The sequence below is a fragment of the Arvicola amphibius genome, chromosome 10, assembly GCF_903992535.2.
Source record: "Arvicola amphibius chromosome 10, mArvAmp1.2, whole genome shotgun sequence".
In the NCBI taxonomy this organism is placed as follows: domain Eukaryota; kingdom Metazoa; phylum Chordata; class Mammalia; order Rodentia; family Cricetidae; genus Arvicola; species Arvicola amphibius.
The window spans coordinates 92398368-92424920 of record NC_052056.1 but is presented as its reverse complement, the minus strand read 5'-3'; the positions used below and the strand labels follow the sequence as shown (position 1 = coordinate 92424920).

General features: G+C 45.3%; 1 protein-coding gene across 1 annotated transcript in view; it reads left to right on the top strand.

Moving 5' to 3' along the window:
- The window catches only part of Gtf2i (general transcription factor IIi), an 84519-nt gene that overhangs the window by 35290 nt on the left and 22676 nt on the right, over nt 1-26553 (top strand). Inside the window, 10 exon segments of the mRNA XM_038344459.1 lie at nt 612-666; nt 1038-1081; nt 4411-4488; nt 9313-9369; nt 11265-11327; nt 17121-17234; nt 18074-18139; nt 20172-20355; nt 23144-23202; nt 24600-24671. Coding sequence (XP_038200387.1) covers nt 612-666; nt 1038-1081; nt 4411-4488; nt 9313-9369; nt 11265-11327; nt 17121-17234; nt 18074-18139; nt 20172-20355; nt 23144-23202; nt 24600-24671 — 792 coding nt within the window.

The following is a 26553-nucleotide window of genomic DNA, read 5'->3' as shown; positions in this document are numbered from 1 at the left end:
GCTCGTGCCCCACAGCTGACAGTTCTTTAATTCAGCATTTCAGTGAGTAACACAAGTTGGACCACTGATCATTGTGCTGTGAACACTTCTGTCAGAGCTCACCAAAGCCCCACACTTTGGTGTGAGTGAAGTGAAAAGTGGATGAAGGAGTTTAGAGGCTGTCTATGTTTGCATGTTTCTCCTCCAGATCCTCTCAACCCCACCTCGAATCTCCCACAGGCCAGGGCCATAGTAGCTTGAACCTGTAATCCCAGCACTGTGTGAGGTGAGAGATTGTTGAGAGTTGAAGGTCAGCCTGGGTTACAGAACCCTATCTTCAGATACAAAACCAGCAACAACAAAAGGAGTTGGACGTGGGCTGCAGTGTGGTGCACACGCCTTTAATCCCAGCAGTTGGGAGGCAGAGGCAGCCAGGTCTCTCTTGAGTTTGAAGCCAGCCTGGTCAACAAATCAGATTCCCAGGATCGCCAGGGCTATTACACAGAGGAAACCCTGTCTCACAAACAAAATCAAAACACACAAAATAGGTGGGGGAATTGTTTGGGAATATTAAAATATTAACCCTGCTTAAAATGTTGTTAAAACTGAATGTAATTTGCTTTTGTTTGTAGGTGGCCGAATGATGACATCAGATACTGAGAGGACCATCCTGTCGCCTGGTGGAAGGTAAACCATCCCTCGCTGGCACTGTTGTGCCACGTGCCCCGGAGTTACCAAAATAGCAGATGGACACGTGCCCCACATCCGGACTGCACTGTATAGCTGAACACTTGTTTATAAAAATGCAAATTTTGTTTTTTGAGAAATAGCCTTACTTTCTAATAGCCTAGGGTAGTCTCATAGTGGAATCATCCTGCCTCAGCCCCCTGAGTGCTGGCATTACGGGCGTGTGACACCAGTATTGTAGGTTTGACTCAGTAGCTGTGCACAGTGGTGCTTCTTCCGTGAGGCTGGCCATCGGGGAACCTGTTGACAACTGTGTGAGTGGCCGTCCCTCACAGTTGCATCCTGTGATCTGAATGTCTTCCTCCTTGCAGCTGTGGCCCCATCAAAGTGAAAACTGAACCCACAGAAGACTCTGGTATGTACTAGTGCTCTTCGGATCTGTTATACAAAGAAGGTGCTTTCCTTAGTTGAGGAGGTGATATTTTGAGTCGCTAGTTATTGTGTCTTGTTATGCTGACCAGACTGGTCTCTTAGGAGCCTCCTGTCTCGGCCTTGCCAGTGCTACTATTACAGGCATGTGTTACTCTACCTAGTTTCATTGCAGAGAGGACCCATAAGATTTATTTGTAATTAATAATTAATTTTGTGCATGTGCTTGTATGACTATGGTATGTTTGTATGCATGGTGGGGCGGGAGGTTGTGTGCCTGTGCATGCTTCAAGACCAGGAGAGGGAATCCCGTGTCTTCTGCTCTAACTAGTCCTTTGAGGCAGGGTCTCGACCTGGGCCAGCTCTCTTAGCTCAATCCTATTGTCCTTGCCTCCCTCAGCTGAGGTTCCAGGCGTTGGCTAGTCTGGCCCACTTGTTAAGTGAGTTCTGAGGTATCCAAGTTCTGGTGCTCAGGACTGTGTAGAAAGCACTCAGAACCAGTGAGCTGTCCCTGCTCCCTGCTGCACTGTGGTGTGACTTGTCATTTCCTCATGGGAGGTGATGCTGAGCATTTCTTCATGTAGCCATCACCCATCCCTGTGTCTTCTGATTACATATCTATGTAAATTCTCTGCCTCTTTACCATGTGTGTGGGGGGAGGATGATGTGAGAGACAGACAGTGGCGTGAGTGGGGGAGAGAACGGATCCACACATGTGTGCCATGGCGTGCCTGTTGAGATCAGACAACAGCGTCAAGCATTGGTCTGAGGCGTTTGCTGCACACAGGCCAGGCTCTCTGACTGTGAGTTTCCAGGGCTGCTCTCTGCCTTCCATCTTATGTGAGAGACACGTACCACAATGTCCAGCTTTACATGGGTTCTGGGATGCCAACTCTGTCTTCCGCTGTGTGCTTCTCTCATTGAATCTCTTCCCCAGCTCCTGTTGTTCCATTTTTAAACTGTGGGTATTGTTTATTTTATTTTATTTTTTTTCCTTAGTTGTCAAGTTCTGAGTATTTTTTGGATATAAGTCAGGAATATAGTCTTGCAAATGTTTCTTATATCCTGTGCTCCGTCTTTCTATATTCTTTTATGGTGTCTCTGAAACTCAAAAAATAACAAATTGTGGTTACTATGCTTTTAAGGTTGTAGTTTTTTTAAAAATTAATTTTCTTTATTTTTTTCTTTTTCTTTTCTTCTTTTGAGACAGGGTCTCTCTATGTAGCCCTGGTTGTCCTGGATCTCATTATGTAGACCAGGATGGCCTTGAACTCACAGAGAACTGCCTGCCTCTCCCTCTCTATGTTCTGGGATTAAAGATGTACGCCACCATGTCTGGTTTAATTCATTTAAACTTTTTTATTTTTGAGGTTATAATGACATCATTTCTTCCCCTCTCCTCCCTCTAAAACCTTCCATATACCCTGCCTTTCTGTCGAACTCGGGCCACATTGTTATTTTGTTATCACACACACACACTCTTAAATCTAACCTGCTCAGAGTGTGTCATGTCACTTCTGTGTGTATTTTAGCAGAGAAGACTGGTTCTTCCTGATCTCAGCTTTCCTTAGTTGCCTATAGTTCTTTGTGTAGGGTTGAGGTCTGAGGTCTCATGGCTTCTCAATTTTTTTAACTTAATTTTCAAAGTTAGCATTCAGGGTAGTGGATTTTTCTGTGGCATCCTTTTTTTTTTTAAATGAAATAATTTTTAAAGCTGAGATTGTACCGTACACCTTTAATCCCAGCATTCAGGAGGCAGAACAGGCAGATCTGTGAGTTCTAGGTCAGCCTGGTCTATAGAGTGAGTTCCAGGACAGCCTGATCTACAGAGCAAGTGTTAGGACAGCAACTGTACAGAGAAACCCATCTCTAAAGATATATATATCTTTTATATTATTTATTTATTGTTTTAAAAATTGTATGGGAGCTGGAGAGATGGCTTAGCAGTTAAGAACACTGGTTGCCATTCCAAGAGGAACTTTCTCCAGAGTTAAGGAAAAAGGAGCAGCCTCAGAAGGATGGCTTCCTGAGGGCAATAAGAGCCAATAAAAACATAGGCAGTGGAAAAAGAAAAAAAAAAACCACTGGCTGCTTTTCCAGAGAACCCAGCTTCTATTCCTAGCACCCACATGGAAGGTCAACTGTAACTCCAGTTCCAAGGCATCTAACACCTTCCCCTCACACAGATACACATGCAGACAAAACACCAGTGCACATAAAATGTCTGTTTGTGTGTCTCTGTGTAGATGTGAGTGCAGTGTTATGAGCTGCCAGATCTAGGTGATGTGACCTTTGGAAGACCAGTGCATGCTCCAGCCCTGTTGTCGTGGAAGCCCTAAGAATTTATTTATTTATTTATTTATTTACTCATTCATTCATCCATTTATTTATTCATTCATTTGTTTGTTTGTTTGTTTATTTATTTGAGGCAGGTTTTCTCTGTTGCTTTGGAGCCCGCTCTGGAACTCACTCGGTAGACCAGTCTGGCCTCGAACTCACGAAGATCCACCTGTCTCTGCCTCCTGAGTGCTGGGATTAAAGGCGTGCGCCACCACCGCCCAGCTCATTATAGTTTTTTTTTAAATCTCCTCCTCCATTTCTGTTTTAGTGTTATTTTATTTAGCGATAGTATGTCTCTGTGGCTTGAGCTGTCGTTAACTCCCCCTTGGCTTCCCCGGTGCTGGTGTTAAAGGTATGCCTCTCTGAACCAGACACAGGTTTACTTTTATTTTCCTTTTACCTAGAAAATATTTGTCCGACCTAAAGTCAGCAAAGCTTTGCAGTGAGTTTTCTGCTTAGGGTTTCTAGCATTAGCTCTTAGGGTTGGTCTGTGAGGTGCCGAGATGGTTGTTAGGCATGTTGGGAGGTAAGAGCATAACTCACTCAGCTTGTGTGGATGTTGAAGACTTTTTCTACTGCGGGACCTGAGTCTCTGTCAGGGGCAGTGGAGTTTGACCTCGCTCTCCCGTCCCTATCTGAGAGCAGTCGGGCAGCCATGCCCACTGATACTCTGTGTTCTAATGTTTCCTTTGTCTGTTCTGACTGGGCAAGACGAGGTGGCCATGCTTCTTCCCTCCTGCTCACCTTTTCCCTTGGAGCTCATTGAGTTTTCCTGTGCGGTTTGTTCAGATCGGTCAGTCGGTTGGGTCTGTCTGTCTATCAGTTGCCGAAACCTTGACGTGATGGGGTTGCAGGTGATTTCCTTCGACACCTACCTAATAAGCCTTTGCCCTTTCAGAGTCTTTAACGTGTAAAGATTTTAACGTGCAGTGCCCTGGAACTGTGACCTACTGGAGACTGTCACTTGTTTTGTAGGCATTTCTCTGGAAATGGCCGCTGTGACAGTGAAGGAAGAGTCAGAAGACCCAGATTACTATCAGTATAACATTCAAGGTAACAACTGTTTAATGCAGCCTTTCTTCTCTGAGTAAATGGCCGTCTCTGCCGCAGTGCCTGTCCTGAGCTCCCATGGCAGCATTGCAGTCAGGGGAATGGAGAGTTCTAGTCTGCAGCTGAGGCGTCTTCTCTTGTGTGGTCAGTCTGGTTCATCTCAGCGGTTCCAGCGTGGCCTGGTAGCACATGCTTACCTTCTCAGCACTCAGGAGGCCAAGGCCAGCCAGAGCTACCCAGCGAGACCTTGCCTCAAACCACTGAGCCGTGTTAGTGGCTATGTCAGTGTGAACAGTCTGAGTTTTCACAGAGTTCTCGTGTGCACTTGTCTGGTAACCTTGATTTTTCTTTAACGTGATAAGCCTTATTGGATGTGGAGTGTTTTTCAAATGCCCGGAATAATATTTCATGACGGTTTTAAGTGTGCAAGTATCTGTGTGCATGTACTGCTGAGTGCCAGTGCCAGTCATTAATAAAAAAAAAAAAGTTAGGGGTAGGGTGTCTGCATGTATGGAGGTGAAGGGGCAGCTAGGAATTAGTTCTTTCCTTACACTGCTTGGCTCCTGGGGATTGAACTTGGATCATTAGGCTCGTTGGCGTGTGACTTTACCCCTTTAATCTACCTTGCTGGCCCTACATTTATGGTGTCTGTAGTTAGTTTGGGACAGTTTACTGATTGTGGTATAGGACTTAAAGCTGAGACTAATCATAAGGATCATTTTTATGGTTTTAGAGTTAAGATGTTGCAGAGTAGCTAGACTTGGTTGTTAGTGTGTGCTCATGAGTACATAAAGCGATCAGGTAGACTGGCCTTTGACGTGAAATACCCCCACCTTTACCATCTTCTTCACTGACATCATTGCCTGCTGTGAGTGTAAGTCCCCTATGCCCCTCCCTCCACGCACACGTACCCTCAAGACCCATACCCGGAAGGTGACATTTTATTTATTTGATATTTTTTGAAATGGTCTCTATTATGTAGCTCTGGCTGTCCTGGTACCCATTAAGTAGACCAGGCTGGCCTCAGACTCATAAAGATCCTCCTGCATCTGCCTCCTGAGTGCTGGGATTAAAGGTGTGCGCCATTATTCCTGGCCTTAATTTTTTTTTTTTTTTTAGTGTGTATTCATTGTGCAGAGTCATGGTTTATTGGTTGGATGGAGTCAGGGTCTCACGTGTCTCAGGCTGTCCTCAGGCTCCTCACGTCACTGAGGATGGTTTCGAACCTGTGATGATCCTCTTGCCTCCCCTCCTGTAGTTTGCCTGTTTGTTGTCCTCGTTGAACTCATTGTTTCTTTAGTGTAGTTGAAGAAATTAAGCTACAAGTTTGCCAGTCTCTAGGCCAGTAGAGCAGTGGCTTGTGGGTATTTCCCCCTTTTCTTCTCTCTTCCACACTCCCCTTTTTGTGCTAGAGATTGAACTCAGGGCCTTGAGCTGCTGGGCGAGTAGGTTTTCTGCCCCTGAGCCACCCCACCGCCGCCCCACAGGCCTACAGTATCTCTCCTTTGTGACCTGTCACTTGCTTGTACTGTGTGTCGGTGTCTTTGTGAAATACCCTCTGTGCTATTGCAGACTGTTCAAAGACATTGGTTCTCAACCTGTGGGTTGTGACCCCTTTGGGGATAACCAACGCTTTCTCAGGGGTCACCTAAGACCATCGGAAAATGTATATATTTACATTACAATTCATAACAGTAGCAAAATGACACTATGAAGTAGCAATGAAAATAACTTTATGGTTGGGGGTCACCACAACATGAGGAACTGTATTACAGGGTGGAAGCATTAATGTTGAGAACCACTGGTCTATGGCGTTTTCTGGTTTGTATTTAGATAGTGCTTTGTGTTCGTGTTTTCTTTTATTGTGGTTTTCCTATGAGTCAGGCTCTCAAACCCAGGATTCGCCATACTCTCGTGAATGCTGGTATTACAGACTATGGTTGGTTGGTGTTTATTTGATTTGTGTTAAGAAGTAGCCATTGAAAGTAGTGCTTTGCTTTTTCAAATTGATTAATTCTGAGAAGCTTGTTTAGAGTCTCTGGGCTTTAGCTCGGTGGGTAGTGTTCACCTTGTGTACCAGAAGCCTTGGCTTCCGTCCCCAGCACCGAGCACACTGGCTGTGCTGGAGCTTGCTCGCATCCCCAGCACACTAGAGGTGGAGGCAGCAAGGTCAGAAGTCAGAGGTCAGCCTGCGCTCCATGTAACTGTTACATACGATGAAAACTCACCTGTACTGGAAAATGTGTTACCTAGCTCTGTGGCTGTGTGGTGGCCGACAGCTATGCTATTGAAGTAACTGTCATTACGGCATCTTCATGTGTATGTGCTACATTTGGACCATATCCTGTGTCTCTGTTTTGCTTCTTTAACCTTTGTGTACCCAAGTCCCCTTCTCTCCCCAGTAATCCTCCTGTTTTCATGTATTTTCAAAATATGTTTACTAATGGAAAAACTGTGCTAACTCAATGAAAAGTATGCTGGTCCAGAAAGTGCATCGATCCTGCACTGGTGATGCTTACTAATCCTGTGTGTTCTTCAGAAAGCCTGGGAGAGGTTAGCAGTTTGCTAAGGCATCCCTGTAACGGAAGAAGCCAGCACTAGGCAGCGTGTGCAGTCAGCTTCAGCCTTTACTGTAGCGAGCACTTCTGTTTGAAACACTCAGAGCCTCCATCACAGACCTGCCGTTCCCATCCCATCCCTGTCAATCATCCTGTCGGTCATTCTCAGTATGACTGTGTACACATACCTCAACACACTTCCCATCAGCTAGCAATACCATCGACTAACATCACTTTTTTTGCCTGTTTTTATTTCTAAAAAGGCCATCATCCCATACACCTCACCCAGATTTGCTCTAATATGACCAATATGCTTTGAAATTCCTTTTGAAGCTTATCTTTGTATCCCAAAGCAGGCCCTTCTGAAACTGGTGATGTTGATGAAAAGCTCCCCCTTTCGAAGGCTTTGCAAGGTATCGCCTTTCACTTCTGCTCTCCCACATCCTGTTCGTATTTGCTGTTTCTTTATATTGGACAGACTGTTTTGATAATTATAACTATATTACTTTTCTGAATGGAAAAGGAAAAAAATGTATTGGCCTTTTTTTTTTTTTAACATAAATGAACTTCACAAGCAAAATTTTTCAAAACCAATTTTCCCTTTTGTGAATCTAGTAATGAATCTCGAAATGGGTACATGACACACTTTCCTATTGAAGGTAAAGTACGCTTTCTACCTTTATCAGCAAAGTCAGCAGTCAGGCTGTTACTGTTGGGTTAGCCGTCTGAGTAGTGCTAAGGCCCCGTGATGCTTAGCTTGGGAAGGATTGCAGGCTATCACTTGTAAAACCCTGTGCTTTTAAATGACTTTTTGGGTAGCTTTTGTGCTGTGTTCCCAGACTTGGTCATAGTCTGTTAGTGATGGCTTTTCCTTTATCCCTTCTGGCTTTGATCTCATGAGATTTATTTTCTTTAGCTTTACTGTATAATGTAAATATAATTGTCTCTCTCGTTTTCGTAGATTTTAGTATAGCAGAGAGGACACACAGGGCCATAGTGTGCATGCGCAGCCTTGCTAACCTGCCCTCGCTATCTCAGCCATTCCTGTGGAACGGCTGGCCTCTTCTCCCCTCTCTCATGTTCTAGTTTCACATCTGTTTCTTTTGACTTTACACAGTCAAAGAATTAACAGCTCCGTAAATGCAAACGTTAAAGTGACAAGGGATGATAAGAGCGTGTGTAGTGGAAGCACCGTGTGCCTGTGGCTCACAGGTGGGCTTCTGAATAGAGTCTGCCCCTAGCTGTGAGTTCTGGTGAGTTCCCACTGTAGAGCACGTGGGGCGATCCTGAGGCAGTCGGAGCATGGCGGCACAGAGCACTGCAGCACAGAGGCCCTGACCTAAGGCGGGCACTGCCAGAGCTCTGAGACCCTCCAGGTCAAGCGTACCGGTGATGACCTTGGCCTAACCCTGGAGTGCGCTGGGCACAGCTGTCCAGAGACCTGCCGCCTTCCCCTCCACGTCTCCTGTGCCGGCCGGCGTCTGTTTTCCTTTATGCACGATGGTGTTTCTCCTCTTTTCCTGTCCCCAGCTTAGACACTTAGAGATTGAGGATGCACTTGGGCGCAGCTGTGCACTGGATCCTATGGGGCCGTTTGGTGTCCTGGCTGGTGGCTCGTGCTGTGCCTGGTCCTCTTGCTGTAGTAGGATGACCTGCTCTCCTGGCTGCCTGACCCAACAGGCGGCTGGATGTATGCCCCATGTCCAGAAGCAGGCAGGTTATTTCCTGAACTAAAATGCTTTTGAAACTAAAAATAGTCTCTAAAATTTTAACTTGACTGTTTAAGTACAACTTTGATTAAATTATGGGATCTAGTGTCCGTAGCTTCTATCATAGTGGAAAGGAAAAGAGAACATTCCACACACAATGAGCCTTGACTTCATTTGTTTTGTTTTGTTTTGTTTTTTGACACCTTGTTAAGTCTCTAGGCAAAGACAGACTTCCTTGTGATTTGGCGTTTTGTTTGTGAGTTGGTGCCGTACTATAGCGCTCCTCAGGCCCCGGCGTGCCGGGCGCTGCGGCATGGGTGACGGTGCCGACACCAAACCCCGAGGGCTTTGCACTTACAAGTTTTCAGCTTCCAAATAGCAGTTAAATGTTTTTCTAAGTTAGAAAACATTGAATTTATTACTGAGTTAAATCTTTTGTATTGCTTATTTATACTAAATTGTATGGTCACCTAGTTTTTCTTCTTTTACTGTTAGGTTTTTTTTTTTTTTTTTTTTTTTTTTTTTTCTGGTTTAGTATATATTGTTCATTTTCTTTTTAGGGAGCCATCATTCTTCAGAAGGCAACGAAGGAACAGAAGTGGAAGTGCCAGCAGAAGGTTAGGAAAGAAGGGACCTTGAATTTTACCATATCTGTTGCACGTCCTTTGGAGATGAGATGACGGTGTTTCGTGCCTTCATGGCCAGCACTGTCATTTTTAGAGAGGAGGCATGTGGTGGCTTGCACTGTGCTAACAGGCACTGGGCCTGGCAGTCATGGTTAGTGATGCCCTTGGCAATGCCAAATAAGTGGGTTGTTCTTTTTCGTTTTAGCTTTCTCCTGCCTTGTTGAAAGGACGCTGAGGAGAAAAAACTCCCATGTTTTATTTTATTAAATTAATCAATTTATTATTTTTCAAAATTTTAGAATTAAAATAGTTCCTAGTTGTAGTCTACTTAATTTTAAGTTTAAAACATAGATTACCATCCCCAGTTTGTTCATAGGGCAACAGATAAACTTTGTGGCTGAGAAGCTTTCTGTCTTCTCACCGTTAACACCCACAGCTACCCCGGAGATGGCTGCCACTCAGCCACTGAGTTCTCCCAGGGACACGGTTGAAAAGTGTGAAGGGCCAACTGCTCAGCCTGCAGAGAGCCTCCTGCTGAGTGCTTGGAGTGTGGTTCATGGAGGGCTTGTAGCCCTCCGAGGACCTCGTCTCTTGTTTCCAAATCAGTCTTCCTCCATTAACTGCTGTTTGTAGAACACAGGGGTAATTTATCCTGAAACCGGGCATTCCTTGTGTCTGTTGTCCCGTTTTATTTAAGATATCACGGATTTTACCTTTTACCGGCTAGTGAAGGGGTGGTCCTAGCAAAGACATGGGCTGATCTATGCACACTCAGCGGCAGAAGTAGACTTTCTATAGGAATACATTTCTCTCAGAAATGTTCATGTCTAGCCAGGTGTGGTAGCGCACACCTGTTATCCCAGCATTTGGGAGGCTGAGGCAGGAGGATCACCCATAAGCTTGAGGCCAGCCTGGGCTACATGGTGAGTTCCAGGCCAGCCTGGGCTACATAGTGAGATCCTATCTCAAAATAGCAAAACAGAAACAGAAATACTTGTGCTGACTTAACTGTTCTTCAAATGTGACTGTGTGGTAAGCACCCTGTTGGGCTTGCGGGGGTGATATGCTGTCCTCTGTGGCAGGTCTTAGGTTGGGGTGGGTGGTCCTGCTAACAACAGGCCTCTGCACAGGACCTGCATGGTTCCTCCAGCACTTAGGCAGCTTCACCGTTTCCCAGGTCTGTCAACACATACTGGGTCTCCGGAGACTCGTTTCTGAGGGAACTCCTGTTGATGTGTTAACAGCTGAGTGCGCTTGGGTTCTTTATTCCTGTGCTAACAGCGGACATCATCTTTGGCAAATCAGTTAACCTCTCAGCCTGTGCAGGATGAGAGACAGCTAAAGAAAACTCTCTGCGCTTCCAGCACTAACATTTCCTGTGTACCTACGCTCTGTGTGGTAACAACCCAAATCCCAGTCGGTCTCGCATGCCCTTGTCACCAGCGGGCGCTCTCTTGATATGAAGGTCTCCTTTGCAAAAAGTTGGTTGTGTTTTTATTTAATAGTATAAACCACTTGTAGGCTTCCTGGAAGGAGAGAGGCCTTAGTGTCTAGGAAGCATGTTTTTAGCTGGCATCATCCAGCTATAGCAAGGAAACAGTTGTGAGCTTGCTGTAACCACATTCCTCTGAGAGCATGGGGCTCTTGGTCCACTGATGCAGGTAACTTGGTATTATCTTAACATTGTCCGGCCGTTTTCTACATTTTGTTTTCTTTTATCCCTAGTTATAATCAAGGGTCAAATATTTTTAATGAACATGAAATGAATTTAAACACCAGTTGCATTTTATTGTAGGCTTCTTTGGGAGCACCAGACAGTAAGTGTTGGAACACACGGAACATGCTGAATAATGAATGTCATTTTAGAATTTTATATTTTTTTCAAGATTCTACTCACCATGTCCCTTCAGAAACAAGTGAGGACCCTGAAGTTGAGGTGACCATTGAAGGTTAGTTATTCCAGCCTTGATCCAAGAGTTCCCTTCTGGTCATGAGCATCTGTGTCATGGTCACACTGAGTTTGCATCTCATCCATTCTGAAAGAAGCTGGGGACAGAGCAGCCCACGCCCCAGCAGGACTCCCCAGTTGCTCTGGGTGACAGATTTAAGCTGTGCAAATAAGGCTTAGCCCCGAGGTAGACCAAACTGCTTTTGGTCAGTAGTAATTGAGGAGGGTGAGGGGAAAGACATCTGAATCTAGACCACACACAGAGGCAGATTCTAGGACCTTCTGGGTTACGGTAGAAGAGATTTAAGAAAAGCTGGAGGTCCTAGTATCTCAGTCAGTAGAAGGGAGGAGAAAGCTGCCCATGCTGACCTCAAATGTTTCAGCTCCTGCCTCAGTTTCCCAAGTAGCTAGGCATATGCCATAATATTGGGTAAGTCAGTAAATTTTAAAGCAAGTCTCTTCCCCCAATACCACTTATTTGTGTTTTGAAAATATTTGGAAGCAGTAGTTGTAAATAAAATTTAAAATAATTTCCATTAGCTAGGTTACCTTGATACTTACTAACTTATTTTATTATATTTTTGGTTTTGAGGCGGGGTCTCACTGTGTATTGTATCCCTGGTTGGCCTGGAACCTGCTTACTGTGTAGACCAGGCAACCTTGTACTCAGAGAGATCTGTCTGCCTCTGCTTCCTGAATGCTGAGGTTAAAGGCATGTGCCTTCAATATTTTTTAAAACATTTTTTTTTCTAGAGTAGAATCTCACTATGAGGCCTTGCTGTCCTGGAATGACTTTTTGACCAGGCTGATCTTGAACTCTTAGAGATCTGCCTGCTTGTTCCCCAGCGCTGGGATTAATGGCGTGTCCTGACACCCAGGCTTTCCTTCCCTGTAGTCCCCTTGTCTCCCAGGACTCCTCTGTGAGTGCCCTCAGTGTTGTGCCTTCTTGTACAGCGCTGGAAGTGAGGGGCTAAAGTTCTCCCAACCTACCCCTTCGTCAGGGGACATTGCTGACAAATCTTTTATATACACGTGTGTGTGTGTGTATATCTGTTTTTGCAGATTTATATAGGTGTGTTATGATGCGAGCTTTGTCACCTAGCTCGTGCCTCCCCAGCACCACACAGTTAGCAGTTCCTTTTTTTCTAACCACAGCATAACCTTTGTTGGTTTGGGAGCTTGGGTGTGCTCTGTCTCCCTCTCTGTCTCTCCGTGACCTGTCTTATTGTGTCTCCATTGTATTGAAGATGTACACTAGTTTGATGGCTTTCATGTGATAGAAGAAATCTTATCATACTTCATGCTTCAATTTCAGTAGATTAATGCATAGATTTGTCTTCCTCATTCACATAATTTTATTAACCTGAAAGCTTCTTTGAATTCTTTGTGGTCAATTAAAGAGTTGAAATTTTGTCACTTTTAGTTAAAAACCTATTAGGGACCGGTGAGGTAGGCCAGCTGGTAAAGGCACTTGTCAGCAAGCCTGATGACCTCTGTTCAATCCCCAGGACCCACCTCCTGCTCTCCACATCCTGCACCGCTCCCCAAACAGAACAATAAATGAAGAAATAAGTAAATTATACATTTTAAAAAATTATTTTTATTATTGTGTGTTGGTGTTTTGCCTGCATTTATGTCTGAAGGAGTCAGATCACTTTGAGCTGCAGTTACAGACAGTCATGAGCTGCCATGTGGGTGCTGGGAATTGAACCTGGGTCTTCTGAAAGAGCAGCCAGTGCTCTTAACTGCTGAGCCATCATTCCAGCCCCAAACTATAAATTTTTAATTAAAAAAAAAATCCCTAATTAATTCCTAGAAAATTATGAGCATGTAAATGAGACAATCAACTTTGTTCTTTTTATAGAACTAAGAAAAGTTGATGCTTTTGGACTAGATGGGGGTACCAAGCTGGGTTTTGGGTTTTTTGTTTGCTTCTTTTGAGACAAAGTCTCTATGTAGCCCTGGATGACCTAAAAATTCATATGTAGACCAGAAGACCAGGCTGGCTTCAAACTCACATAGATCCAGTGGCCTCTGCCTCCTGAGTGCTGGGATTAAAAGTGTGTTCCACCACACCTGGCATGAAGTTGGTATAGTGGTTGTATTGATTATTTACGAAATGAATTCGGTCTTATAGCACCAAAATCATACAAGCAAACAAACAGAAATGATGGGTAAAACATAATACACAGTATTATGTTTAATGATGTGAAAAATCTCTGCCTATCGTTAATGAAACCACTTTCAAAGAAGCATGGGGCTCCAGAGAGGTCTCAGCGGTGAAGAGTCCTTCCTGCTCCTGCAGACAACGTGCATGTTGCTGACAATCTTCCCAAACTTCAGGTCCAGGCTCCAGTGTCCTCTTCTGGACTCTAAGGGCACCAGGCATGCATATGGTGCACATACATTTATGTAGGCCAACACTCATACACATAAAATAATAATAATAATAATAATAATAATAATAATAATAATAAGTCTTTTTTAAAAAGTAAAGGAAAAGCGTGACTGGAGAAGAAATGTGGTTTCCTTGAGGGATGTATTTCTACTCTGAAGAAAGGGTTAAGAAAAATAAAAACCCCTGTTGCCTGCGGGCGGCTGTTATCTCCTGTTATATCGTTCTATGTTTTCCAAGGCGTTTATAGAAGAAAAAAGAATAAGGAAAAGAAATGCTTGTTGGGCAGTGGTAGCGCACATCCTTAATCCCAGTAGGTGGGTCTGAGTTCGAGGCCAGCCCAGTCTACAGAGCGAGTTCCAGTACAGCCAGGGCCACACAGAGAACCCGAATCTGGAAAAACAAAAAACAACTACAGAAACGTGGTCGTATTTTATAGTGTTTGAGTTTGACATTCCCAGTGTCTGCGCTCTTGTTTCTGGGCTCTTGTTTGTGGTGATTCCTGTGTGGCAAGAGGCAGCCGCTAGCAGGTCCCAGCGGACAGAAGTGAGCTGTGTTTCGGAAGCTTTGGAGCAGTCTGACTGTATAGGCCTCGGTCTCAACGATGCTGTTTCCTTTGGCATAGGTAGAGATGATGTAGGGCGTGTGCGCGCTTAGGACACTGAGGGAGGAAGATTGCGTGGGGAGGTGCGTGGGGAGGGCGGGGCTTCGTATGCTGTAGCTTGCTTTTGTGAGTTTTCTCGTCAGCTAATAAAGAGCCTTTTTTGGAAAGCTGTCCTTACCACATAGCTGTCCTTAGGGTGCTGCTCCCAGACCTGAGTCCTCTTCCCACACTGGTGTGCTGCAGCCCAGCTTCTGACCCTGACTTGATTTCCCTTTGCTTGAAGTTGCTTTAAAGTAAGTTTGTTGTCTGATTCATGTTGTGTTTTCATGGATGTAGTATCTTGAATTTTTTTTCTGTTGCTGTTTTTTTAAGGCCATACAAATATTTCTGCGTGCCTTTGGTTCATCTGGCCGCTCTCTGTGCGCCGCCACAAGCATCACTGCAGGGCTGAGTGAGCAACACACTCTGGCAGCTGTTACTCTGCTTCTGTAGAGCAGCCATTTTCCTTCCCATGGTGTCTGTATCTCTCAGCATGAGCAGCCAGTTGTCCCTAACATATGAGAGCTGTGTGAGTTTGGACAGTGTCATTTAGAGCTGTGGTGTCATTGGTAAGCTTAGGGTTGACAGTAGACAGATGTCCTGTTCCAGAGATGGCCTTTTTGTGTGTAAAATTAATACTGAGGGGATTGGCTGCTGCCTATAATCGAAGCTTGCAATAGGATATGTCTCATGTAGTCATCCCACAAGCATAAGAGCCTTCCATGCTGGGGGTGCTGCTGTCCAGTACAACAGCCCACTCCTTCACCTCGAGGCTGCAGGGTGCCCTGCATTGGTATCAGAAGGAGGTGCTGGCTTGGCAGGGTGGGTGGAAGCCCTCGGGGCTGCTGTTGAGTCTGTAGGCACTTGACGAGGACAGCGTTTATAGTGCTTTAACTAGATGGGAAGCACTGTGAGATCCCGAGGCGCGGGTCGGATCCAGAGGAAAAGAGGAACCAACCACACCCTCTAGCAGTCTCTGACCAGGCTGTGTATGCAGTTACTACAGGGGAGTCAAATGTGATTGTCTTTTAAAGAGTTTGCGGTTTTTGTTAGAGTTAATTAAACACTCTCCTCAACCTTCTTCATATTCAACTAGGATTATCTTCATAACACATGTATCAGTATATCTTGAGTTCTGAAATGGGTTTGACTGGCTTAAGTGAGGTGGTTTTGTTTTTTTTCTTTTTCTTTTTCTTTCTTTCTTTTTTTTTAGGTTACTCTCTATGTAACCCTGGCTTCCTGGAACTCACTATATAACCTACATTGAACTTCTGATCTGTTCTGTGCTGGGATTACAAGTATGTGCCATGACACCTGATTTTCAACCCTGTTTTTGGAAGACTGGTCTCAACCTTGACAACTTCTGTCTCTCAGATGCTGAGATTCCAGGCTTGTGCTACCACACCTGTCTTCAACCTGATTGACTTTTTGTTTTGTTGTTTTTATTTTTCAAGACAGGGTCTCACTGTGTAGCCTTGGCTGTCCTAGAACTCACCTGTAGACCAGGCTGAGCGTGAATTCACAGAGCTCTACCTACCTCTACCTCCCAAGTCCTGGGATTAAAGGCTGACATTTTTTTCTTTTAAGTCTGTTTGGGAATAACAATTATATCTTAAATTATCTTAATATTTTGTTATTTGAATGGTTGTTTGTGATAGCTGTTTTCCTAAGTGGTATTTATTTCTATTCTATACTTACTTATTGATCGATTGATTGATTGATTGATTGATTGATTCATTTTTGAGATATGGTTACTTGTATTCCAGGCTAGCCTTGAACTTGATGCTTAGCTGAGGATGACCTTGAATTTCTGATCTTCCTATTTATACTTTCCTTTTTTCCTTTCTGAGACAGGGTCTCACTGTGTAGAACAGGCTGGCCTTGAATTCACAGAGATCCACCTGCCTCTGCCTCCTGAGTGCTGGGATTAAAGGTGTGCGTCACCAAGCTTGACAGCCTGCACTGTCTTTAAATACAGATTCTGTGAGCTACATTAGCTGACGGTGTTGGAGCTGACAGCATAGTTTCTGACCGTGGGCCAGAAGAAGATAGTGCTGTTTTTCCTTGCGCCAGGTGTCAGGTGCACTGAGAGATGGATTTTACTTGGGGGTCCCCTCCGTGCCATTTAAATAAGCATGAGCTTCACAAGTGTGCTGACCTGTGTATACACCATACTCCCATTCTGCTGGCTGTTTATACATAGGTGCAGAGGGAGTCACCGTCTCTGTTCATTTCCTTCTGGAAACTGTGCTATTGAGACTATTTACAGAGCCAGGATGGTGGTGCTTTAGGAGGCTGAGGCAGGAGGATCCTGTCTCAAGTAACAGCAACAACAGAAGGCTGGTGTGTGCTTTAGTGGGTGAACTCAGTGCCATGGACTGCCCTGAAAGACATAGTCACCACCACCACCCTCTCTCCCACGCGCACCACACACACACCTTGTTTCAGGCCAATGGAATCGTTTGTGAGCTTCCGTTCAGGGTTCATCTTCTTTTTTCTAATAACACACTTGTATTCTTAGTTGTAAAAATAGCTGCCTCCATTAAAATCTGTTTTTTTCAGAACACTTAAATCGATCACAGCTGTGGTCATGGAGGCTTTTAGAGAAGGGAGTAGTGGTTGGAGGGATGAGCAGCTGGCTGCAGGCGGGGACAGCTGTGGTCATTGGACAGTGCTCCCGAGAGCCCAGAGCTGTCCTCTCCACTACACTGTCACTTCAGCTCACTCCCACAGTAACGAGGGTTTTCTTTCTCAAGATGACGATTACTCCCCGCCCACCAAGAGGCCAAAGAGCAGTGAGCCGCCCCCGCCTCCACCGGTCCCAGAGCCCGCCAATGCTGGCAAGCGCAAAGTGAGGGAGTTCAACTTCGGTAAGTGTCTGCAGGGAAGAGGGTAAGAGGGGGGCAGTGGCAGCTGTGATGTAGGAGGTGGTGGAGCTATGTGAAGCCTATAAGCAAGCGGCCACTGGGTGCCCCATTATCCTTCAAACCTCTAAGCCCTTCGTTTTAGAACTTAGTCCCTCCTAGTGCTCAGTGTTTCCCACCTGCTTCTCATTGCCCCTCCAGTTGCCAGTAGATTTCTAAGGGACTGAGTCAAATATTAGGGGGGGAATTAATTAGTTTTGTGGTCCATACTTTGAAGACCACTTAACTCTTGAAAATGTCTTTGTTTTGTTCCTGTTGGGGTAGACCCCTGGGCCAGTGTTCTGCCAGTGCTGAACCCCACCCAGCCTTGATGAAGGCATCGAATCTCCCACTTTGTTCTTGTTGCAGCTGCTGGCTCTAATTGGATTTTGCGTGTATCTGAGTCTGTTGAGTGTTTTCAGCATCATATGGAAGTGGCAGCTGCCTCCCTATAAAGCCGTGCTTCTCCACAGCTGACACGCTTCAGGAGGTGCCCAGAGGGCCCGTGTAGGCCTCTCCCTTTGCTGCTGTTTTGCAGTGCTTGATTGGGCTGGTCTTTTCTGATCCCCTAACTTTAAGAGGTTTAAAAGCTACAAAGGCAGTCTGTAGACTGTCCTAAAAATAAGTTTCAAATGTCCCTCGACCTCCAACTGCTTCTAGGAAGCACAGGAAAAGGAAAGACCCTTGGAAGTCAGGGAAAGCCAGACTGACACCGGCTGTCAGGCAGGTTGTCTGGTTGTCTACTGCCACGAGCAACCAGTACCAAGCTGCCCCCAGTACTGAAAGTAGCTTCCTCTCATTTTCAGAGAAATGGAACGCGCGCATCACTGACCTGCGGAAGCAGGTTGAGGAGCTGTTTGAGAGAAAATACGGTATGTCTGCAGAGTCGCCTGCTCAACCCATTGCTCGGGTCAGCCAGGCAGGTCGGCCAGCATCTGTGCCTTCCTCACACATCTGCTTCTTCTGAGGACATATTAGCAACCTAAGTTTCCAGATTACCATTAAGTGGAGGCAAAACACACACAACCTTTTTTTTTTTTTTTTGAGGCAGTCTTACTATGCAGCCCTGATTGTCAGAATTTGCTATGAAGACCAGCTTGGCAGCCAATTCACAGATATCCACCTACCTCTACCTCCAGAGTGGTGGGATTAAAGGCATGTGCCCCCATGCCTGGCTCAGATACATACTCACAGATTTACATTTGTTGATCTTGGCTCTTGAAAAGTTTTTTTCCCCCCCTAAGACAGGGCTTCTCTGTGTAGCTCTGGCTCTCCTAGAACATGTTCTGTAGACCAGGCTGGCCTTGAATGCAAAGATCCGCTTGCCTCTGCTTCCTGAGTGCTGGGATTAAAAGCATTCACCTCCACTGCCCAGAAGCTTATTTTTTTAAAGATTTATTTATTTATTTATTTATTTTTATACTTGCTTTTTCGGTGTTTTGGGTGCATGTGCCTTGTGCGGAGATGATTGTGAGCTGTGCACACTGGGAACTGAGCCTCTGCCAGAGCAGGGAATGCTCCTAGCACTGGGCCATGTCTTCAGCCCCCAGCATGTCTTTCTTAACTGTGACTGAGGACTGCAATGAAGCCCTAGAGCTACAAAGTCATTGATTTGTTAAACATGGTATATTTTCCTTATGGCTTCCTTCATGTTCCTCCCACCTTGTGTTTAGGCCTTAGTTTGTGGGTGGTTTTTTGTGTTTTTGTTTTTGTTTTTGTTTTTTGAGACAGTTTTTGGAACCTGTCCTGGAACTGTTTTTTGGAACAGTTTTGGAACCAGGCTGGTGTCAAACTCACAGAGATCCACCTGCCTCTGCCTCCCAAGCACTGAGGTTAAAGGAGTGCATCACCACCGTCCAGTTTAGTTTGTGCTTTTAATTCACCCATTTCAAAGCAGGAAACATGGACATAGTCCATGTAGAAGCAGTAAGGTAAGGTACAGCAGACAGGTCACGGCTAGGCCAGGATGCCATGTCTTCATGCTCCTGCCCTCCTCTTCAGAGTAGGCATGAGAACTTCAGGTAAGACAGCCTGGTCCTTGCAGGATGCCGGCTGGCGGATGGTTCATGCTTGCTCTTTGTGTTCCCATGTTTTCACTGCACCGTTCTGAGCTAGAGCAGCTTAGTACGTGCTCCCCAGCCATGTAAATTAAGGCCTCTGTTGAGAATAATCTTTTGGATTGTTTTGTTTGGTTGAGACAAGTTCTGACCATGTAGAGCAGGCAGGCGTAGAAGTCACCGAGATCCCTTTGCTCCTGAGTTGTGGAATCACAACAATGCCCACTAAGATTCTTTTCTAGATAAGAAAATAAATGTGTGCTAACTGCTATGAAATTAGCACAACAATCTTTATGTTGTGTGAATTGAAAGCAACTTGGCTGGTAATTGGCTGAGAAGGAGGAATTCTCACTGTGTTCTGTAGACTTGGAATTTGGGCTAGGGGATTAGTGAGTTCATGCTTTGTGTCCAGCTCAACCTCTGACATGGATGGTATACCTGAAACTTTAATGCAAATGCCAGTGTTTAATTGGGTGCACATGGACACAGCACCCCAGCCGACAGTGTATTTGGTGCCCAGCCACAGGCTGTGGACACCTCTATAACTGTTGCATCATTTTACCCCGGGTAAATAAATGGCTGTTATCATAAATTATGCAGATCAAAAATGTCTTCCATTTTCCTGTTTCTTAAGAGAAAATCTTTTAGAGGTTTAGTTGTAAATAATGAATGTTTATGTTCTAAAATCTCAGCAGTTCCATTTATAACATACACACTAACTACTGTGGTTTTGGCTTAAACAAATTATGAAGACAAAGCATCATTGCATGTTCGGGTGTCGTTCTGTCTGGGGTCTGCTCAGAGGCTTGTCTTATAATGATGGTCCCTTTCTCTTTTCATCCTAAAGCTCAAGCTATAAAAGCCAAAGGTCCGGTGACGATCCCATACCCTCTTTTCCAGTCCCATGTTGAAGATCTTTATGTAGAAGGGCTTCCCGAAGGGATTCCTTTTAGAAGGCCATCGACATATGGCATTCCTCGCCTTGAGAGGATATTGCTGGCCAAGGAGAGGATTCGCTTTGTGATTAAAAAGTAAGACACATGTGTTTGTATGGGGCTCCTATCCGTTTCAGTTGATGCATATTCTTAATATTTATTTATTCTATTTATTTATTATGTATGCAATATTCTTTCTGTGTGTATGCCTGCGGGCCAGAAGAGGGCACCAGACCTCATTACAGATGGTTGTGAGCCACCATGTGGTTGCCAGGAATTAAACTCAGGACCTTTGGAAGAGCAGGCAATGCTCTTAACTGCTGAGCCATCTCTCCGGCCTGCATTTTTTTTTTTTTTTAATGCTGGCAAATACTCATTAATCACAGGCTATATTTATTTTTTTTTTTTTTTTTTTTTTTTTTTTAAAATATTTATTTATTTATTTATTATGTATACAATATTCTGTCTGTGTGTATGCCTGCAGGCCAGAAGAGGGCACCAAACCTCATTACAGATGGTTGTGAGCCACCATGTGGTTACTGGGAATTGAACTCAGGACCTTTGGAAGAGCAGGCAATGCTCTTAACCTCTGAGCCATCTCTCCAGCCCCCACAGGCTATATTTAAAAGCTCGATTGATTGTGTATCTCTCTATGTTCCACTCTTCCCTTTTCTTGTGTTTGTATGTGTGATATGTGTGGCACGTATTTGCATGTGTGTGTGCTTGTGTGTCTGTGGGCCTTGAGGTTAACATGGTGGATCGCTCTTCCACCTTATTCCTTTGAGACAGGTCTCTCTCAGTCAAACCCAGAGTTCCCGATTCAGCTCATCTGTCTAGTCTGTTTCACTCCAGGGATTATGTCTCTGCTCTCTCAGGACATTTGTTGAGTGCTGAGGATCTGAGCTCTGGTCCTCTAGCTTGTGGAGAAAGTGCTTTACTGAGCTGTCTGCCCAGCAGCCTGTCTTGTAATATGTGCGTACAAGCGTGTTCAGGTCAGACTGGGCTTGGCTCTGAGTCATGAGCTCCTGCCCACTCGGTAGGCCTGCAGTCAGGCAGTCAGATCACCTTTTCTCATTGTTTTCAGTGAGGAAGAGTAGTCATAGCGTCTGTGTGTTGTCTTTACGTCTGGAAAAGCGAATGCATACATGTGAACATAAGAGTGAAAATTAAAATGAGCAAAGCTGGAAGGAAGACTAAACAGGAAAAGGAGGCAGAATGTTGGACATCCTTCACAGGAACGAGAAAAGTGTGAGGATGGCTTCCTTCGCTGTCTGCTGAGCAAGCACGACCGTTGGAGGTGCTGCTAGCGCACCGCTCCTAAAATGTCAGCCGCCCGCACAATGCTGGGTATCGTTTTGCCCTTTATGTTTCTACATTTACTTTTTTATATCTGTGCCTGCTTGTGCGTGCACGTGAGGTCAGAAAACATTAGGGGTTCATTTTCATGATCGCCCTTAGGATATCACGCTTGGCAGTGCGAGCTTACGTCATCTTGCTGGCCCCACTTCCGTATGTCTTGGCTAAGATTACGGAGTGTAAAGTTTAAAGATCTAGGAGGGCGTTTTTTTGTTGTTGTTTTGTTTTTTTGTTTTTTTTTGTTGTTGTTGTTGTTGTTTTTTGTTTTTTGTTTTTGTTGTTGTTTTTCGAGACAGGGTTTCTCTGTAGCTTTAGAGCCTGTCCTGGAGCTAGCTCTTGTAGACCAGGCTGGTCTCGAACTCACAGAGATCCGCCTGCCTCTGCCTCCCAAGTGCTGGGATTAAAGGCGTGCGCCACCACCGCCTGGCTAGGAGGGCGTTTTTAAAGTGGCAGAAGCAAAGGAAGATGGAGGAAACCTCCTATATCCTTGAAACAGTTAGCACGCTTTGAAGGCGAAGCTGGAATGTAGACTAGCAGTACAGTACAGTAGCAGACATGCATTTAAAATGAGAGAGAGAGCCAGCAGACTGCCGGTCTGGTAAGAAGGTTCGAAAGTGCCAGGACATAGAAAGGAAGTCATGTTTTTGTAGCATAGGCCTTTAGTTTCACCGTTCAGGAGGCAGAGGCAGGAGGAGCTCTATGAGTTTGAAGCCTTTCTGGTCTTCATAGTGAGTTCCAGGACAGCAAGGACTAACTACATAGATAGACCTTGTTTCAAAAAACTTGAGAAAAATTAAATAGTAAAAGTTTATGACAATTGTTTTAAGATTGAACAGAGTCTTTGCTTTCTACAGTACTGGGCGGTGTGTGTGAGGGATGTCACATTCACAGGCTCAGAATCACTTCCTACAGTACAGGGCGGGGTGTGTGTGTGTGTGTGTCACAGTTCACAGGTCAGGGTCACTTCCTACAGAACTGGGCAGGATGAGAGAGAGGTCACAGTTCACAGGGGTCCATGGCCTGGCCTGCGCCTGCAGGAAGTTTCCCCACTTTGCCGGTCCACTGGAGCATCAGCAGGCTCTGCCTGCAGCCCACCATCGCGCAGCTGTGTCCACTGACCCCGACCTAGCTCCCCTCGCTTCTGGACGCCTCAGGTTGTCCCCAGGCCCCTGCTCCCCACCACCGCAGTGACTCACACAGGAGGGCTGTGCGAATTAGGGTTTAGGGGTTTTATGGCTTGTTTGATTGTTCAGAAAAATACAGCATGTCTTTCACCCTGCACATACAGATCTTAACTGTAAACATTTTAAACTATCCATAGCAGGGTACCTCTTTTACTGTGAGCGCAGAGGCCCCATGAAGCATCTCCTGAGACAGTGCGCACTTAGCGCACTGTAGAGCCCTATGAAGTTAGATCCAGCTGTGCGAGTGCAGTCAGTCCTGATGGCTGGGTGCTGTGCGTCTGCTCTGTTTGCCTCCTTGCTGGATCTGGCCTAGAGAGTTCTCACCATTGGCTCTTTCCTTTTAGACACGAGCTTCTGAACTCTACACGGGAAGACTTACAGCTGGATAAGCCAGCGTCCGGAGGTAAGTATCAAGCCTCCAGTTAGTCCCAGCAGTGTGCGTGGGACTGTGAGCACTCAGGGCGGGGTGGCCTCCTCTGGAGGTTGCGGTAAAGAAATAGGCCTTTGGCTTGCACCTGTGAGTTGTTACAGAGCATGCACTCCAGAACCCTAGTGCCCCATAGAAGAGCAACACTTGTTCTGTTCACTTATAACCACAGATAGTTGGGTAGATTGGGCCCTAATGCTAGAGTTCTAAAACATCTATGTTGCTGTGAGAAACACTGACCAACAGCAACTTGGTGAGGAGAGGGTTATTTGGCTTATAGCCCATCACGAGGGAAGCAAAGGTAGGAGCTCAAAGCAGGCAGCTAGAGGAAGGAACTGGAGCAGAGCCCATGGAGGAATGCTCTTACTGGATTGCTTCTCTTGGCTTGCTCAGCTACCCCTTACACAGCCTAGGCCCACTCTTCCAGGGATATAGCACCACCTATAGTGGGCTGGACTCCAACATCAATCAGCAGTCAAGAGAATGCCCCAAAGAGCCCCATAGGCCAGTCTGGTGGAAATATTCTTCAATTAAGATTACCTCATCGGCCAGTGGTGGTGGTGCATGCCTTTAATCCCAGCACTCAGCAGGCAGGGGCTGGCATATCTCTCTGTGAGTTCAAGGCCAGCCTGGTCTGCAGAGTGAATTCCAAAATAGCCAGATTGTTACACAGAGAAACCTTGTCCCGAAAAATAAAAAGAAAAAACAAAAAGATTCCCTCTTTTACCTGGGGAAATCTTTAATCCCAGCACGGGAGGAAGAGGCAGGAGGATCTCTGTGAATTTGATGCCAGCCTGGTCTACAGAGGAGTCCAGGATAGCAAGGACTACACAGAGAAACCCGAACAAAAGATTCTCTCTTCCCTCTTTCTGGGTATGTCTAGTTTTATGTCAGGTCAACAAAAGCTATGACACACAGACATACTGCATTTCTGGGCAGACCTGCACAGATGTATTCTTCATGACATGGTGGGTCATGCTTTTAATCCCAGTAGAACAGGCTGACCTACTTGATGAGTTCCAGGCCAGCTGGGGCTACTGAAATATTGTCTCAGAAATAAATTTGCTAAAAAGTGTATTGTAAAGTCTATATTTGTCAGTTGGTTAATGGGTCATCAATCCTGTCTAATTCAGGACATAGATTATCTTTTTAGAACATGGAGCCATAGATACTGTCATGTGATTTTGATTTTGTCTTGTGTTCCTCTGGATGGAGTGGAAGTTGCCCCATGACGATTAATAAGTATTTCCCAAAGTTTTAGAGATAACTTCTGTCAAAGACAGGAAGAGAAATAACTTTAGGGTGTTCTCACGACATTGAACAACAGTAAGTCAAGCTGTTAAACTGAGAGACCTTGCTCTTTTCCCTCCCAGTGAAGGAAGAGTGGTATGCACGGATCACCAAACTGAGGAAAATGGTAGACCAGCTTTTCTGCAAGAAATTTGGTAAGTATATTTTTCCCCACACCAAACATTACAGAGTAACTTTTAAGAAATTATACATGTGAATTTGTGTGACTGGGGGTAGGAAGGGTACCTGCAGAGCCCGCAGAGGGCGTCAGATCTCCTAGAGCTGGAGTTAAAGACAGTTGTGAGCCATCTAATACGAACGTGGGTCCTCCAGAAGAGCAGCAAGCACTCTGAACTGCTGAGCCCTCTCTCCAGCCCCTAACAGTTTTTGTTTGTTTTATTGTGTTATTTTAGGAATGAAGTGAGATGATTTGAACTTAACCTTGTGTTTTTTTCTAATGCTTTTAGTAAAATTTAAGTGTAAGAAACTGTATAACAGACAGCTGGGCAGTGGTGGTGCACACACCTTTAAATCCAGCACTCAGGAGGCAGAAGCAGGCGGATGTCTTGAGTTCGAGGCCAGCCTGGTCTACAGAGTGAGTTCTAGGACTGCAAGGCCTACATACACAGAGAACCCTGACTCAAAAAACCAACCCCCACCTCCAAATAAAACTCTGTGTAGATGACGATAGAATAAGCCTTCAGTTTTCTTTTTGGACTGGGATGGATTTGGTCTTCCACATCCTAAACAAATGCTTTGTCTCATTTTGGCAAATATCAGGCAGGTCCTTTATTGTGAGCCATACCTTAGCCCTGAATGATTGCTTCACACAGTCTCATTTACGCAGTGTGCCTGTTTGACTGGTTCATTTCTCTTTTGGACCCCTTGTCATTGTGCTGCTATGAAATGAGAAGGACCTTAGGTCCGGGCACTCATCTGTCCTCCAGCCTCCTAACGAGTCACCATGATTGTGTTTTATGTCATCTTGTTCTGTGCTGTTGATTTACAATAATTTTTGTTGTGTTGAGACAGAGTCTCACTGTGCAGGTGATATATAGACCAGGCTGACCACAAACTCACAGAGGTCTACCACATTTGCCTCTGAGTGCTGAGATCAGAGGCACAATCAACCATGTGGGATTCGTGGTGCTGGGAGTGGAACCCAGAGCTTTGTGCATGTAAGAGGAGGGCCTGCTTGTTCTTTCCAGCCGCCCGGCTAGCTTAGCCCCGAAATAACCACACAGAAACTATTAATTAAATCACTGCTTGGCCCATTAGCTCTAGCTTCTTATTGGCTAACTCTTACATCTTAATTTAACCCATCTCCATTAATCTGTGCACCACCATGTGGTCGTGGCCTACCAGCAAAGTTCCAGCAAGTCTATCTCTGGCGGCGGCGGTGGCTCCATGGTGTCTCTCTGACTCCATTCTTCTTCCTCCCAGCATCCAGTTCCGTCTTCCCTGTCTATTTAAGTTCTGCCCTGTCAACAGGCCAAGGCAGTTTCTTTATTCATTAACCAAGAAAAGCAACACACAGACAGAAGGAACTCCTGCACCATGTGCGGGCTAGGCCAGCACTCCCACATCCTCAGATCCCCTGTTTCGGTTGATGTTTTTGTTTTGTTTTTTATTGTCATTTTGAGACAGCATGCAGCCTTTGCTGGCCGGAATTTGCTCTGTATCCCAGGCTGGTCTTAAACTAAAAGTGTGAGCCACCATATTTTAGTCTTGCACATTTGGACACATGTGTTTGATTTGTTAACATTGCCGTGCCTTAAAGAAAGAAAGGAATCTTAGGTATGGGTGTCAGTCTTCATGTGTGTCTGTTTACTGCTGGAAAGTCTGGTGTCCGTGGAGGCCAGAAGAGGCCTGAATCCCCTGGACTGGAGTTACAGGTGGTTGTGAGCTGCCATGTGGGTGCTGGGAACCTCACCCAGGTTCTCTGCGAAGGCAGCTGGTGCTTATATACCCACTCAGCTACCTCCCCGACCCCAGGACATCTTGTGTTGCTCACTGTTCCCTGTATCAGAAACAAAT